Source organism: Trachypithecus francoisi, unplaced genomic scaffold (assembly GCF_009764315.1).
Source record: "Trachypithecus francoisi isolate TF-2019V2 unplaced genomic scaffold, Tfra_2.0 Lachesis_group15, whole genome shotgun sequence".
Lineage (NCBI taxonomy): Eukaryota > Metazoa > Chordata > Mammalia > Primates > Cercopithecidae > Trachypithecus > Trachypithecus francoisi.
Window position 1 is genome coordinate 90351821 of NW_022681460.1, and position 17949 is coordinate 90369769.

The 17949-nt window shown below is 39.4% G+C and overlaps 1 protein-coding gene across 6 annotated transcripts in view; it reads left to right on the forward strand.

Annotated features, from left to right (window-relative positions):
* UBE3D (ubiquitin protein ligase E3D) overlaps nt 1–17949 on the forward strand; it is a 178819-nt gene that overhangs the window by 43363 nt on the left and 117507 nt on the right. For all 6 annotated transcript variants that reach the window (XM_033235567.1, XM_033235565.1, XM_033235563.1 and 3 more), the window contains 2 exons: nt 60–168; nt 3442–3605. In XM_033235567.1, coding sequence (XP_033091458.1) covers nt 60–168; nt 3442–3605 — 273 coding nt within the window. The remainder of the gene's footprint in view (nt 1–59; nt 169–3441; nt 3606–17949) is intronic.

Sequence of the window (17949 nt, forward strand, 5' to 3'; positions counted from 1 at the left end):
CTTGCCAGTTAGAGTTATTATGAGACACACATTGTGAAAATTGATTTCTGTTCAAACAGGTCTCGGTTTGTCCAGAGCGTGATCACCCAGTGTCTGGTGCAGCTGTCCTCTGCTAGAAGCACTTTTAGATTCAGGATTCAAGGTCAGGACGACAAAGTGTTTATCTTGGTAAGAAACTATTTTATCCAGCTTTTGTAGCCTAGGAATCCAAGGTCTCAGAATTCTTTAGTTTTTTCATCCTTTTTTCTTAATTCTCAGGTGTGGAAAATAAGTGATTAAAAATGTTAATATCAGGCTGGGCATGGTGGCTTATGCCTGTAATCCCAGCCCTTTGGGAGGCCAAGGTGGGTGGATCACTTGAGGTCAGGAGTTCGAGACCAGCCTGGCCAACATGGGGAAACCCCATCTCTACTAAAAATACAAAAATTAGCCTGGTGGATGGCCCACACCTGTAGTCCCAGCTACTCAGGAAGCTGTGGCAGGAGAATCGCTCAAAGTTGGGAGGTAGAGGTTGCAGTGAGCCAAGATGGTGCCACTGCACTCAAGCCTGGGTGACAGAGCAAGACTCCATCTTAAAAAAAAACAGTTAATATCAGTTTAATTCATAAATCAAACTCCCTTAATTTAATAGCAGATGATCAAGTGCCTCTATGTGCTAGGTACTAGGGATACAGAGAAAATTCCTGATTCCTGCTATTTAGAAGCTCATACCACAAAATCAGGGGGTTTTTTTTGTTTGTTTTGAGATGGAGTCTTGCTCTGTTCCCCAGGCTGGAGTGCAGTGGCATGATCTTGGCTCACTGCAAGCTCAGCCTCCTGGGTTCATGCCATTCTCCTGCCTTAGCCTCCCAAGTAGCTGGGACTACAGGCGCCCGCCACCACGCCCAGTTAATTTTTTTGTACTTTTTTAGTAGAGATGGGGTTTCACCGCGTTAGCCAGGATGGTCTCGATCTCCTGACCTCGTTATCCACCGGCCTCGGCCTCCCAAAGTGCTGGGATTACAGGCATGAGCCACTGCACCTGGCCAGAATCAGATTTTTTACTCTCAGTTTGTAATGATTTTTTTTTTTTGGTCACTATAACAGTATTCTGTCTCACTTTTTTTTTTTTTCTATTTCATACTCTTATGTTTAGAATATGTCCTATTGCTCCTGTTTGTTTTTTTTTTTTTTGAGATAAGGTCTTACTCTGTCACACAGGCTGGAGTGCAGTGGCAGGATTATGGCTCACCACAGCCTCGACTTCCCAGGCTAAAGTGATCCTCCCACCTCAGCCTTCTAAATAGCTGAGACTCCAGGCCTACTCCACCATTCCCAGACAATTTTTTAATTTTTTGTGGAGATGAGGTCTTGCTATGTTGCCCAGGCTGGTCTTGAACTCTTGGGCTGAGGTAATCCTCCCACTTTTGCCTCCCAAACTGTTGGGATTATAGTGGGATTACAGGCATGAGCCACCATACCTGGCCTTCTTTTGTTGTTTTTAATTGCTCTGATTCTGTGATCTTTGAGAAACAGTGGCCATTTTTGAGGAAGAGGCTTTGTGGCTAACAATCATCCCAGCATGTACCACTAGAGCCTAATATTACACTGCCTCTATTAAAAATAGTGTCCTTCAGAAACAAATTTTGAGCATTTATGTGGATAACCAAGATCATAGCCCAAATATCTTCTCTACTACATCTATTTTATTCAACCAGTAAACATGTATGGAGCACTTCTTATATGAAAGACACCGTTCCAGGTGCTCAAGTGCTCAATTTCATAGAAATTACCTGCAATTAGAAGAGCATAAGGTCCCCATAATGGATGGCCAGCTACAGAGTCACACCTAACAGCAACCTCAGACCCTTCCCTCCTTTTTGTTACTATGTTTCCCTGTTAGCTTTTTAGTTTCATAAAGGCATTTGGAACATACCTCACAGTTACCTGAAATCAGTTTTACTTTTTCTTTTATTATAAGATTTCAAATTGAAAATCAGGAGTAGGAACTTCCGAAACTTTCTAACATGTATTTAGATTTTTCTTTTGTATAGAATATTCTTGAAACACAATGAGGGACCACGAAGAACATAAAATGTTCCCTTTCCTGCCTTGCTATATCATACTGTTCAGGAGGCAATCAGTAATAACAGTCTGATATGTGTACTTCATTATTTTTATTCTTTCCGTATACAACTATATCTATGTACACTCACAGGTGTTTATTTGTTAAAAAAAAAAAAAAAAACAGTATCACATGATTAGTGTTTTTCTGCAACCTGCTTGCTTCACAGTATGTATCTTGAGGATTGTTTTTGTTAGTTTAAATTTAGGTCTGGCTCTTTAATGATTGGAATTTTGCTGTATGGCTGATAAGACTGAACTGCAATGAAAATAATCTTTGCCTGTGTCTTTTAGTACTTCTTTAGAAATGGATCTTTCTAATGTAATACAGTATTAGAATTTGTGTATTTGAAACTCAGATAATTATCACCTTGCAAAAAAGTTGTACTAATTTATCTTTTATAGTAGGCATTTTTGGTGTGCCACCCAGACCCCATACTGGGTTGGTGCACCCATTCCCAGCTGCTGACAGTGTTGGCTAATAATGGCTCACAGCTGCCCCCTTCTCCAGAGACTTCCTTTTTAGATGACAGGGGTTGCCTTGCCCAGAAGTTACCTGTCCACCACAATCCCATCTCCCTGACTTACCCCTTCTTGGTCCGCCCACTGCCAGTGATTTGATCCTGGGGCACAGAAAGCTAGGGACTCTTGTCTCAAGGTAGAACAAACTCTGTAGGTGGGATTCATGCTGTAGAACTCCCCCATGGATCAGGCCGAAACCAGACTCCAGATGATTCTATATCCTTAATTAGCTCTTTCCCCTTCCTTATCCCATTTCCTTCACTTCCTTTCTCCTGTGAGTTCTCCCTCAGTGAATCACGTGCATCCAAATCCCAAAACACTTTCCCACCAGCAGTGTATTGGAATGCCCACTTCAAACCCCTTTTCTGAACTAGATGTTATCAATCCTTTTATATTTGCCAATCTGATCAATGAAAAATGGTGCCACAAAATTTCACATTTATTAGTTACATTAAGATTCTAATATATGTTTATGTATCATTTATTTCTTCTGTTAATTCTGTTCATATTCTTTGCCTGTATTTCTCTCGGGGCTGTTTTACCTCCTTACTGCAGCTCTGTATATTATAGATAATAACGTTGTTACTTATGCATATTTTCTCTGAGTCAGTTGTCTTTTTTTTTTTTTTAACTTTATGTCAATTGCTCTACCAAGTGTTAATTTTGAAAGGCCTACCTAGCTTTAAAATTATGTACATGATTCTCATATTTATTTTTTCTGGGATTTTCATAGTCTCTTTTTTGTTTTTGAAAAGTCATAAGATGTAGATAAGGTGACAATATTCTTATACTTGGACTTTCTCTTCACATCTTTAGCTGTGGCTTTTAAATTCAGACAGTTTGGTGATTGAATCATTGAGAAATTCCAAATATATCAAAAAATTCCCATTGTTGGAAGACACATTGAAAGCAGATTCTAGTTCTGCCTGGAGTGCTGTCAAGGTCCTCTACCAGCCATGCATCAAAAGCAGGAATGAAAAGTAAGTTGTGCATTTGTTTTCTCATCCACGTTATGTTTTATCTTTTGTTGTCATGTTGGTGTTAAGAAATTAATGAATTAAATGCCACTATACCCCTTCCCTGCTTGAAGCTTCTAGGAGCCATACTGCTAAATATTGTATGTTTAAAATAGGTTGAATTATTACAGATGATTCATGCTAATATGCAGAAAGCTTGCTTTTACCAAAATTATTGTTTTTTTCTTGTAATCTAAGCTGTCTGTACATATGACTGCAGTACTAAATCAGACTTCAACGGTGATGAATATTTACCAATAAGCACTTTCCAGGCATCAGGATACAATAATGAACAAAACACAGCCCCTACCTCTTAGCATCGTTGTTCTAATGGGGGAAGGCAGACCATAAACAAAACAGATTCTTATGTCTCTTTCTATGTGTCAGGCACTCATCTAAGAACTCATAGGTCATTTAAGCCTAACAACAACCTCTGTGGTAGGTACTATTATCATCCCCACTTTAAAGATAAGCACACTAAGATACTGGTAGTAAATTACTCTAGTGAAAAATGAAACAAGGTAAGGTAGTTGGCGAGGGGTAGGATGGGAGTAGGATGTTGTCATTTTATATTGCAAAGTCAGGAAGGATTCCTTAGATAAAGTGATATTTAAGCAGATAACTTGAAGGAAGTGAAGTGCTGAGCCATATCTGATGGAAGATCATTCCCAGAAAAGGAAACAGCAGGTATTTTTATTATAACAGAATCAAAGTTTGTACTTGTCCTGTACTCTCAGATGGGTTTGATCAAATTTATCCTAAGAACGGAAGGATCTTGGTCTTTTTCTGGAAAGTAAATAAGACATTGAAAAAGTTAATTACATTTCTTATGCAAGTAGTACCAGTCATAAAAGATCCAAACACTAAGAGACATATATAAGGTAAAATTATATCCCTCTCCAGAAGTAAAACTTTTGTTGTGTACTCTTCCACTTCTTTTTCCATTCATTTTGCACCTAAACATGTGTATTTTTTTACACTTAAAAAAGCCTATGTCTTAGAGATTCTTTCCATGTCAGTGCTTGACATTTTATGAAATGAAGGTACTATGAATTACTTAGCCATTTTTCTTTTAATGGATATTTGGTTTATTACTTTTTTGCTGTTATAATTAGTGTTGTAATCTTGTATATTTGTTTTCTGATTGTAAGTTTTCTATATTATAGGAATTTCTAGAGGTACAATTGTTGAGTCAAAGGGTATGGACATTTAAAATTTTGAGAGGTAATATCAAATTATTTTGTAAAAAGATATCATGAATTTATACTCCCACCTGAAGTTTTTATAAATGTCCATTACCCTGAATTCTCACTGAAATTTCCATTTAGATTTTTGCCTATCTGATGTGATTCTAAAGGAAACAGATGTACTTGACACTATCCTTATATTTTATTGAGGCATGTTCAATGGATGCATCTCAGTTTTATGCTTTTGAGACTCTTTTTGAGGGCTTGGATTTTTTTTTGTTTTTATTTTTTATTTTTGGTGCCCTTATACATAGTCAACTGTTAAGCTGTACGTTGATTATATTTATATTCTCTTTTGATGTGTGTGTGTGGGTGTGTGTATCTTTATATATTTAGGTTTATATCATCAAATTTATTAAAACCCTTTATATTCATCTTTTCTATTTATTGAAATGTGGACTTTCATGGCAGGTATGTTGAATCTTACATTATGATTATGTAAGTAATTTTCTTCTGTTTTGATTCTAGTTTTGACATTATGTATTTTAAAGCTGTATTGTTAGAGAAATAAAAGCATGACAACTAATTGAATATGCTATCAATAGGAGATTTTGCTCTTCTTCAATTTAATGCTAGTTTTTATTTCATTCTAATTTGCTGTGATGGTTAATAGTAAGTGTCAACTTGATTAGATTGAAGGATGCAAAGTATTGGTCCTAGGTGTGCCAAAGGAGATTAACATTTGAGTCAGTGGGCTGGGGAAAGGCAGACCCACCCTTAATCTGGGTGGGCACCATCTAATCAGCTGCCAGCATGGCTGGAATATAAAGCAGGCAGAAAAACATGAAAAGACTAGACTGGCTTAGCCTCCCAGCCTACATCTTTCTCCAGTGCTGGATGCTTCTTGCCCTTGAACATTGGACTCCAAGTTCTTCAGCTTTGGGATTAGGACTGGCTTCCTTGCTCCTCAGCTTATAGATGGCCTATTGTGGGACCTTGAGATTGTGTGAGTTAATATGATCATATATATGTGTGTGTGTATATATATATCTCTTTATATATATGAAGATTTATATATTTATATATGAAGATATATATATGGCTTTATATATATGAAGAATTAAATATATATAAAAAGATTTACATATATATGTCTATATATCCTATTAGTTCCGTCTCTCTAGAGAGTCCCAACTAATACAGATTTTGGTACCAGGAGTGGTTCTAGAGGACCAGAATATTAAGGATGGAGTTCTTTCATTGATTTTGAGGTTTCTGGAGTTGGCTGCTTAATATGATTACAGCCAAAAATGCTAAGGTCTCTACTTCTGATAACATGGAGAACACTGATAGTCCTTGGCATGAACTGTTAACAGAGTTATGCACAGTAAATACATTTGACACTCCTGATTCACTGCTCATGAGAGGCAAGGAGTTTAGTGACTCTATGCATAATGCCTTTGACTATATTAAGGAACATAATGAAGTTGGTTGGTTGCTCCTAAGTTCACTGGACAAAGTGATGAAAGAAAATGATGAACTCAGGGATTCTAACTCCCAGCTTCAGAAACAGATACTGAGCCTCAAATCTGCTAAGATTGCCTTGAGTGAGAATCTTATCTCCTGTAGAGAAAGAGTTGAAATTGTGGAAAATCAGACACAAGTTTTTATCATTTTATCATGTGAGTGGCTGACCTGCAATGAAAAGTGTATGCACAGCCTCACCACGTGTCTACTGTTAAAGTGAGGGGATTAATTGGGAAAAAATGGGACCCTGAAACTTGGAATGGGGACATGTAGGAGGACCCTGATGAAGCTGGGGATACTGAGCTTATAAACTCTAATGAACCTTTCTTGCCAGAAGAAACAGCTTCCCCATCCCCAGTAGTGGCAACATCCCCTCCCCAACCCGTGCTGTCATCAGCATGTCTACCTTTGTCTGAGGAGATAAACCCTGTACTGCCTGAGGCAATAGCAATGGCCTCCCCAGAGGCAGTTTCCAAGCAAGATAATGTTGATTCTCCTCAGGAGCCACCCCCAAAACCTCTGTTTGCTTCTAGACCTATAACTAGACTAAAGTCCCGTTGGACCCCTAGAGGTGAGGTTGAGAGTGAGACCCATGAGGAGGTGTGCTACAATCGAAAAGAACTGCTTGAATTTTCTAATGTATATAAACAGAAATCTGGAAAACAGGCATGGGAATGGATATTAAGGGTGTGAGATAATGGTGGAAGGAACATAGAGTTGGATTAGACTGAATTTATTGATTTGGGCCCACTAATTAGGGACTTTGCATTTAATATTGCAGCTTGGGGAGTTACAAAAGGTTCTAATAGTTTATTTGCTTGGTTAACTGAAAGATGAATTAAAAATGGCCCACTGTGAGTGAGCTGGAAATGCCTGATCTCTCTTCGTTTAATGTAGAGGAAGGGATGGTGGAGTGGATTAGTCTCTTTAGACCTACACATCCCAGCTGAGAGGGTCCAGAAGATATACCCTTGACCAATGCTTTGTGAAACAGATTTGTGAAGGCAGCACCTTCATCTTTGAAGAGCCCTGTAATTGCCCTTCTCTGTATGTCAGATCTAACAGTGGGAACTGCAGTCACTCAACTACAAAATTTAAATACAATTGGAATAATTGGATCCCGAGGTGGCAGGGGCCAAGTGGTGGCACTCAGCTGTCAAAGGCAAGCTGGGCATAGCTACTGTGATGGACAGAAGAGGCAAAGCAGCAATCAGAATAATCTGACTCCTGTCGAACTCCGGCATTGGCTAATTACAATGTTCCTAGAAGTGATAGGAAGCCTACTGTATTCCTACTTAATTTATATAAGCAGAGAACTTCCAGACTAATTTGAATTATAAAAGCAGAGAATCACAGTCCCTCAATCAATTTCCCGACTTGAGCCAGTTCACATACCCAGAACGCCTTGAATGAAGGGGAGACCAGGTCCCCTTGAGGAAGGACCGCTCTACACTACTGACAGTTTATACTGTGAATCTTTCTCCCATCCTTCCCCAAGGAGACCTCCAGCCTTTTACCAGGCTAACTGTTCACTGGGCATAGGGAAATGATCAGACATTTCAGGGACTACTGGACACTGGCTCTGAGCTGACGCTGATTCCAGGGGACCCAAAATGTTATTGTGTTCCTCCACTTAAAATACGGGCTTATGGAGGTCAGGTAATTGATGGGGTTTTAGCTCAGGTCTGACTTACAGTGGGTCCATTGTGTCCCTGGACTCATCCTGTGGTCATTTCCCCAGTGCCAGAATGCATGATTGGCATAGACATACTTAACAACTGGCAGAACCCCCACATTGGCTCCCTGACTGTAGGTTGAGGGCCATAATGGTGGGAAAGGCCAAATGAAAACCATTAGAGCTGCCTCTACCTAGAGAAACAGTAAATCAAAACCAATATCGCATCCCTGGAAGGACTGCTGAAATTAGTGCCACCATCAAGGACTTGAAAGACGCTGGGGTGGTGATTCCTGCCATATCCCTGTTCAACTCTCTGATTTGGCCTGTGCAGAAGACAGATGGCTCTTAGAGAATGACAATGGATTATCGTAAGTGTAACAAAGTGGTGACTCTGATTGCAACTGCAGTACCAGATGTGGTTTCATTGCTTGAGCAAAGTAACACATCTCCTGGTACTTGGTATGCAGCCACTGATTTGGCAAATGCCTTTTTCTCCACTCCTGTCCATAAGGCCCACCAGAAGCAATTTGTCTTCAGCTGACAAGGCCAGCAATATGCCTTTATTGTCCTACCTCAGGAGTATATCAACTTTGTGTCATAATCCTATTTGGAGAGACCCTGATCACTTCCCTTCTTCAAGATGTAACACTGGTTTGTTATGTTGAGGACAGTATGCTGATTGGATCCAGTGATCAAGAAGTAGCAAACACACTGGACTTATTGGTGAGAGATTTGCATGCCAAAGGATGGGAAATAAATCCGACTAAAATTCAGGGACCTTCTACCTCAGTAAAATTTCCAGGGGTCCAGTGGTGTGGAGCCTGTTGAGATATTCTTTCTAAGGTGAAGGAAAAGTTGCTGCATTTGGCCCCTCCTACAACCAAGAAAGAGGCACAACGCCTGGTAGGCCTGGTACGATTTTGGAGGCAACATGTCCCTCATTTGGGTGTGTTACTCTGGCGCATTTATCGAGTTACCCAAAAGGCTATCAGTTTTGGGTGGAGTCCAGAACAGGAGAAGGCTCTGCAACAGGTCCAAGCTGCTGTGCAAGCTGCTCTGCCACTTGGGCCATATAACCCAGCAGATCCAATGGTGCTTGAGGTGTCATTGGCAGTTAGGGATGCTGTTGGAGCCTTTGGCAGGCCCCCATAAGGGGATCTCCGCTGTTAGCGGATGCATCAGGATTTTGGAGCAAGGCCCTGCATCTTCTGCAGATAACTGTTCTCCTTTTGAGAAACAGGTCTTGGCCTGTTACTGGGCTTTGGTGAAAACTGGATATTTGACTATGAATCATCAAGTCACCATGTGACCTGAACTGCCTATCATGACCTGGGTGCTTTCTGACCTGTCTAGCCATAAAGTGGTCCTGCACAGCAGCATTCCATCATCAAATGGAAGTGGTATATATATGATTGGGCTCGAGCAGGTCCTGAAGGCACAAGTAAGTTACTTCAGGAAGTGGCTCAATTGCCCATGGTCTCCACTCCTGCCACCATGGCTTTTCCCCAGCCTACACCAGTGGCCTCATGGGGTGTTCCCTATGATCAGTTGTCAGAGGAAGAGAAGACTAGGGCCTAGTTCACAAATGGTTCTCCACAATATGTGGGCACCACCTGAAAGTGGACAGCTGCAGCACTATAGCCCCTTTCTGGGACATTCTTGAATGACAGCAGTGAAGGGAACTTTTCCCAGGGGGCAGAACTTGGAGCAGTGAACCTTGGATGGAAGGAGAAATGGCCAGATGTGCAATTATATACTGATTCATGGGCTGTAGCCAATGGTTTGACATGGTCAGACATTTGGAAGAAGCATGATTGGAAAATTGGTGACAAAGAAATTAGGGGATGAGGTATGTGGATGGACCTTTCTGAGTGGTCAAAAACTGTGAAGATAGTTGTATCCCATGTGAGGGCTTACCAACAGGTGACCTCAGCAGAGGAAGATTTTAATAATCAAGTGGATAGGATGACTCATTCTTAGCCTCTTTCCCCAGCCACCCTGTCATTGCCCAATGGGTCCATGAACAAAGTGCTCATGGTGGCAGGGAAGGATGTTATGCATGGGCTCAGGAACATGGACTTCCACTCACCAAGGCTGACCTGGCTATGGCCACTGCTGAGTGCCCAATTTGCCAGCAGCAGAGACCAACACTGAGCCCTTGATATGGCGCCATTTTGGGGGGTGATCAGCCAGCTCTTTGGTGGCATATTGATTATATTGGACCTCTTCCATCATGGAAAGGGCAGAGGTTTGTCCTCAGTGGAATACACACTTTGGATATGGATTTGCCTATCCTATACACAATGCTTCTGCAAGACTCCCATCCGAAGACTCACAGAATGCCTTATCCACCATCATGGTATTCCACACAGCACTGCCTCTGACCAAGGCACTCACTTTATGGCTAAAGAAGTGTAGCAGTGGGCTCATGCTCATGAGACTCACTGATCTTACTGTGTTCCCCATCATCCTGAAGCAGCTGGATAGAACAGTGGAATGGCCTTTTGAAGTCACAATTACAACAGCAAGTAGGTCACAATACTTTACAGGGCTGGGGCAGAGTTCTCCAGAATGCCGTGTATGCTCTGAATAAGCATCCAGCGTATGGTAGTGTTTCTCCCATAGCCAGGATTCACGGGTCCAGGAATTGAGGGGTGGAAGTGGAAGTGGCACCCATAGTGATCCACTAGCAAAATGTTTGCTTCCTCTTCCCGCAACATTACTTTCCGCTGGCCTAGAGGTCTTAGTTCCAGCAGGAGCAACGCTGCCACCAGAAAACAAAACAACGATTCCATTAAATTAGAAGTTAAGATTGCCACCTGGACACTTTGGGCTCCTCCTACCTTTAAGTCAACAGGCTAAGAAGGGAGTAGCAGTGTTGCTTGCGGTGAGTGACCTGGACTATCAAGATGAAATCAGTCTACTACTCCACAATGGAAGTAAGGAAGAGTATGCATGAAATACAGGAGATCCATTAGGGCATCTCTTAGTATTACCATGCCCTGCAATTAAGGTCAATGGGAAACTACAACAGCTCAATCCAGGCAGGACTACAAGTGACCCAGACCCTTCAGGAATGAAGGTTTGGTTCACTCTACCAGGAAAAAAAACACAACCTGCTGAGGTGCTTGCTGAAGGCAAAGGGAATACAGGATGGATAGTAGAAGAAGGTAGTCATCAATACCAGCTACGACCAGATGACCAGTTGCAGAAACAAGGAATGTAAGTGTCATGAGTATTTCCTTCTCCTTTTGTTAAAAACACATTTGTGCACTTGTACTAAGAAAATATCTTCATCATATTTCCTTTTTCCTTTATCATGTTACATAAAGTTTATTGACTTCATATGAGCTTTTTAAGTATTGTTAACTTTATGGAATAGAGGGTTGGGGATTGGTGCATTTCTGGTTGTATGAAGGACAGTTGTATTACGTTAGGCATAATTATGACCTTATTATTGTTTTTATTTGAAGATTATGTATGATCTCAGGAGATGTGTATGGGTACAAGTTAACAAGGGGTCGACTCGTGATGGTTAATACTAAGTATAAACTTGACTGGATGCAAAGTATTGATCCTGGGTGTGTCTGTGAGGGTGTTACCAAAGGAGATTAACATTTGAGTCAGTGGGCTGGGGAAAGGCAGACCCACCCTTAATCTGGGTGGGCACCATCTGATCAGCTGCCAGCATGGCTGGAATATAAAGCAGGCAGAAAAAACATGAAAAGGCTAGACTGGCCGGGCGCGGTGGCTCAAGCCTGTAATCCCAGCACTTTGGGAGGCCGAGACGGGCGGATCACGAGGTCAGGAGATCGAGACCATCCTGGCTAATACGGTGAAACCCTGTCTCTACTTAAAAATACAAAAAACTAGCCGCGCGACGAGGCGGGCGCCTGTAGTCCCAGCTACTCGGGAGGCTGAGGCAGGAGAATGGCGTAAACCCGGGAGGCGGAGCTTGCAGTGAGCTGAGATCCGGCCACTGCACTCCAGCCTGGGTGGCAGAGCAAGACTCCGTCTCAAAAAAAAAAAAAAAAAAAAAGAAAAGGCTAGACTGGCTTTGCCTCCCAGCCTACATCTTTCTCCTATGCTGGTTGCTTCTTGCCCTTGAACATTGGACTCCAAGTTCTTCAGCTTTGGGATTTGGACTAGTTTCCTTGCTCCTCAGCTTACAGATGGCCTGTTGTGGCACCTTTTGATCATATGAGTTAATACTCCTCAATAAACTCCCCTTTATATGTATATATCTGTCTTATTAGTTCCATCCCTCTAGAGAACCTTACTAATACATTTGCCTGATGTTAATACTACTATATTTACTTTTTTAAAAATTGTTGATTTGTTCTTTTTGTGTTTATTTTCACCTGTCTTGTGTCATTTAATCAAGTGTATATTGCATTAAGATATACCTTATGAACTGCGTATAGCTGGATAGTTTAAAACTCCAGTAGGAGAGTCCTTCTATTTTAATGGTGAATTTAATTATTCACATTTATTGTGATTTTGATGAATTTGGACATTGTTTGCTCTTTTAGATTGGTTGCCCTCTTTGTGTCATTTCTTTCCTCCAACGATTTGGAAGCAAAAAATAACTTTTTTATTTACTTCAAAATGATTATTCCTGATTAACCTTAAAATTTTAATACACATTTAAATTTACTCTTTTTTTAAACTGTCAATATTTAGATTTAATTAGTATCCATACTCCTCACTGGAACAAGGAAAGACTTGGAGATTCATGTTTGTCTTTTTGCTCCCTCCCTAACCTCCTCCCTTTCCTATGTTGGATACTTTGTGATTCTGATGATATGATGGTTGTATTTCTTCTTAAAGAAATATTAAGCTGAAGCCCTCCTCCATTTGTCTACTGTCATTCATCATGACCATGAATGTTTTGTATCTTTATTATAAATACTTCCTTAAAAAGGTATGGTATTATTTGATACGTTCTCTTTTTGTGATTTTTTTCACTCAGTATTTTTTGTTTGATTTTTTAATGTGATAAAGTATACTCTTTAATACTTCTTTTAACCTTGGACTGTAGTCAATCTGTGGTATCTGAAAATTTATTATACTTATTCTGTCTCTCCAAAAACCTGTAGGACTTTCTTTTTATCCTTGGCTTTCTAAGATTTTATACAGATATGTTTAAATGTGAGCATTCACTCAAAATTTTCTCTTATGTCATAATCTCTTTTTACAGATACAATCTCTGTGATAATATTTTTACTTAAAGTCTTGTTTTTTCTCTATTAATGTTTTCCTTGGGTGTTGGCTCTTCTGTTTTTGAAAACAAAGGTTGAGTTTGGTACCTCTCTTTCATGGTGGTGCATTTCCCAAATGTTTGATTATTTCTCTAGAATTCCTGCCCTGAAATGTAAACTCCACGTGAACCAGGACCATCTCTGTCTTGCTCAGCTAGATGAGTACTTATAAAAGTGCTCAAAGCATACAATTAATGTTTAGGCAGTGGTGCATGGTTTTCTGCTTATCTCTGTAATATTTGGTAATCATTATTTACCTATTGGTAACTGTAGGTTCTTGTTACCATAGCCTGCCTGTATGGATTAGTGAAAGATAACTCACAGGATATACTAGCATGCATGTACCAGTTTGTCTTTTGACAACTTTCAAGTATTAAGAAAAAGGAAGTGGTTTATTTTGCTGATTGTTATATTCATTATATGTAGAATCTTTACCTTTCCTTTCTTGAAGAGTATTATAAGAATCTGATGCACCTGCCTTATTACTTCACTCATTCTTAACAAATTCCTCTGACACTGGAAATATTGTGACCATAGTCATATGTTTTCTCTTGTATTCAATTAGTAGATGTTTTAAAACTCCAAATGTCTTAGGGACAAGTTGACATCTAATAAATTAGTTTGGTTACTTTAGTTTGCCTGTTGCTTATAACTACTTTTGTTGTATTTTTCCTCCTGCTATTGTTTGTCGCTCTGCCCCCAAGGTAGGAAGAGAAGTAAGTAAACGTGCTGTGAGTTATTTACTTTGTCATTTAAGGACATTAGTGTCTTTTGGGGTGTGACTGAACAAGCTGTAGACTTCCTGGCATATTTTTGGCACAGGGGGTGGTGTATTAACTATTTTAGTCCAATTGGCTAAAACTTTTTTCTAGTGGAAGTGTGGATTGCCAGATGGTAGTCTAAAAGAGGAAAATAGCAAACGTAACTATGGTTTTATTTCCTTGAGCATACACAAAAAAGTGGCATGTAGTATTTTTAGAGTGTTCCTTCTTTCTAGCAATAGACACACATCTCTGTCAACACTCAACACTTTGAAGTGTATTATTTTTCATCCTCCCCTCCTGCCCACTCCAGCCAGAGTTTCACATCTTGGTGAGCGCCAGTGGTTTTTTTTTTTTAATGCTCCACATTTTGTATTGGGGAAATAATTTATTTCATATATCACATTTTTTTAGTTTGCTTATTGGCATTTAGATGCTAAATATTAACTTTTTGGCTTTAGACTATGTTAACTTCTGTAGTTTCAGTCTGCCAATTCATCAGTCCACTTGTGGCCTCATATGCTCTAGACTGGGAGTAATTTAGTCTCACAGGAGACATTTGGCAATGTCTGGAGACATTTTTAGTTGTCACAACTTGGGGAACTACTGGCGTCTAGTAAATAGGGATGCTCTTAAGCATCCTTCGGTGCAAAGGAGAACTCCCACAACAAGGAATTTTTCAACCCCAAATGCCAATAGTGCCAAATTTGAGAAACCCTAATCAAGACATCTAAAATCAAACTTTGTCTGCCTTTTTCCCTCTGTGTGTTATATAGCCCACAATTTTCTTGAAATTGTGTTTAGACCAGCAAATAAGAAAATCTTACTATCACATGAGCCAAAATTTCTTTTTCCTTATATTTTTTACTCTTTTTGAGACAAGCTCTCACTCTGTCACCCAGACTAGAGTGCAGTGGGTCAGTCTCGGCTCACTGCAGCCTCAACCTTCTGGGCTCAAGTGATCCTTCCACCTCAGCCTCCCAGGTAGCTGGGATTGTAGGCACATGTCACCACACCTAGCTACTTTTTGTATATTTATATTTTGTAGAGACGGGGTTTTGCCATGTTGCACAGACTTATCTCGAACTGCTGGGCTCAAGTGATTCACCCACCTCAACCTCCCAAAATGTTGGGATTACAAGCATGAGCCACCACACCCAGTGAGCCAAAATTTCTATTAAATATAATCCACTTTAACTTTTTTAGGTTAAACAGAATAAATGACAAAAAACATAAATGTTTATGTCACACCTCTCTTTTTCTGTAAGGGAAATGTGAAGAATAGATTTGTTTTTATTAAATATTGGTGAAGAATTTCATAGTTATCAAGCTCCTTGTTTTTGTATTTTTAGGAGAAAAAGACTTAGGAGAATGCAATTAGTAGGGAGTAAAGAAGTGTTTTTCATTTAAGCTAAAATTGAATTCTCTTCACTTTGTAAGTTACATGAATCCTAGTATTGGTATTGGTAGTGGTTCTTCCCACCTTTTTCAAAGGATAAAATATCTAACTTAGGAATGTGGAAATTTGAGCTGAGAAGAACAATTCTACATTTGACTATTATTAATAACATTTTCTCACAAAATATATTGAGGGAAAAATGATGATGAAATGTTATTTTCAGCTTTAGTAGAATATAGAGACTAAACTATAAACTAGTTTGGTTTCGTTATTTTGCTATATATTACTAAATATTGCCTCTAAAATAGATGTGTTGTTTTAGCTTAAGATAGTTTTAAAAATATGTTATTTTTTCCAATGAAATAAAAACAAATGTAACCACACCCATATATATTTCATAGTCCTAGAATAGTATTAGTAGTTTTCTTTACTTGTAAAGTAGTATTTCCTTATCTTTTTTTCTTTATTTCAGCAGGAAAATTGAAACTCTAATTTTAAAAATTGTATTTAAAAGCACATAATACAAAATTTACCATTTTAACCATTTTTAAGTGTATATTTAAGTAGCGTTAAGTATATTCTGTTGTTGTGAAACAGATCTCCAGAACAATTTTATCTTGCAAATCTGAAACTCCATACTCATTAAACCACAACCCTCTTTCCCACTCACCCCAGCCTCTGGTAACCACCATTCTACTTTCTACTTATATGAATTTGACTATATTATAGTTGACTAGAGCTGCCATAGCAAAATACTTCAGACTAGATGCCTTAAACAACAGACATTTATTTATTTTTTCTGGAGGCTAAAAGTCTAATTTTAGAGGGTAAAATTCCAAGATCAAGGGTTGGTTTCTCATGAGGGCTGTCTTCCTGGCTTGTAAATGGCTGTTTTCTCTCTGTGTCCTCGCATGGCCTTTCCTCCTGTGCATGTCAAAGGAGAGAGAGATCTCCTGTGTCTCTTCCTCTTCTGGTAAGAACAGCAGCCCTATCAGATTAGAGACCCATTTTTATGATCTCATTTAATCTTAATGACCTCCTATCTCCAAATACAGGGACATTGGGGTCCTATCTCTAAATACAGGTAAATTGGAGTCCTATCTCCAAATACAGGAAAATTGGGGTCCTATCTCCAAATATAGGGACATTGGGGTTAGGGCTTGAACTTACTAATTTGAAGGGACACAATTCAGTTCATAACATTGGCTACTTTTGTTTGTTTGTTTGTTTTTTGAAACAGAGTCTCACTCTGTCACTCAGGCTGGAGTGCAGTGGTGCTGTATCTGCTCACTGCAACCTCTGCCTCCCAAGTTCAAGTGATTCTCCTGCCTCAGCCTCCCAAGTAGCTGGGATTACAGGCGTGAGCCACTATGCCTGGCTAATTTTTGTATTTTTAGTAAAGATGGGGTTTCACCATGTTGGCCAGGCTGGTCTTGAACTCCTGGCCTCAAGTGATACACCCACCTCAGCCTCCCTACGTACTGGGATTATAGGTGTGAGCCACCATGTCCGGCCAACATTGACTACTTTTTGATATCTCGTGTAAGTAGAATCATAGTGTTTGTCTTCCTGTGACTAGTTTGTTTCATTTAGCATCATGTCCTCAGGTTTCATTCTCATAGTAGTATGTGACAGGATTTCCATCCTTTTAAAGGCTGAATATCTTTCCATGGTATGTATATATCACATTTTGTTTATCGTTTCATCTGTCAGTGGACATTTGGGTTGCTTCTACCTCTTGGCTATTTTACATAGTGCTGCTATGAACGTTGGCGTGCAAATATCTCTTTGAGGCCCTGTTTGCATTTTTTTTATTTTAATTAAAAAAAAAAAAAAATAGACACAGCATCTTACTATGTTGCCCAGGCTGGTCTCAAACCCCTGGTCTCAAGAGATCCTCAAGCCTCAGCCTTCCAGAGTGCTGAGATTTTGTGTGTAAGTCACCATGCTCAGTCTCAATTCTTTTGGATATATATCTAGAAGTGGGTTTGCTGGATTATATGATAGTTCTATTTTTAGTTATTTAAGGAACCTTCATACTGTCTTTTATAGCAGTTGCAGCATTTTATAATCCTATCAAAAGTACAGAAGCAGTCCAATTTCTCCACATCCTTGCTAGCGCTTGTTATTCTGTTTTTTTTTTTTTTTTTTTTAGTAGTAGCCATCATAATGGATGCAAGGTGATATCATTGTGGTTTAAATCGCATTTTTCTGATAATTAGTGATATTGAGCATCCTTTCATCTTTGTTGGTTATTTACATATCACCTTTGGAGAAATCTCTGTTTAAGTCCTTTGCCCCTTTTTAATCAAGTCCTTTTAATTTGTTATTGAGTTGTAGGAATGCTTTATATTCTGGATAATAATCCCTTATGAGATGCATGATTTGCAAATATGTTCTCTCATTCTGGAGGTTGCCTTTTCACTTTGTTCATGGTGTTTTTTGATGCAAAAAGGTTTTTAAGTGTGAGATAGTCCCATTTCTCTATTTTTGCT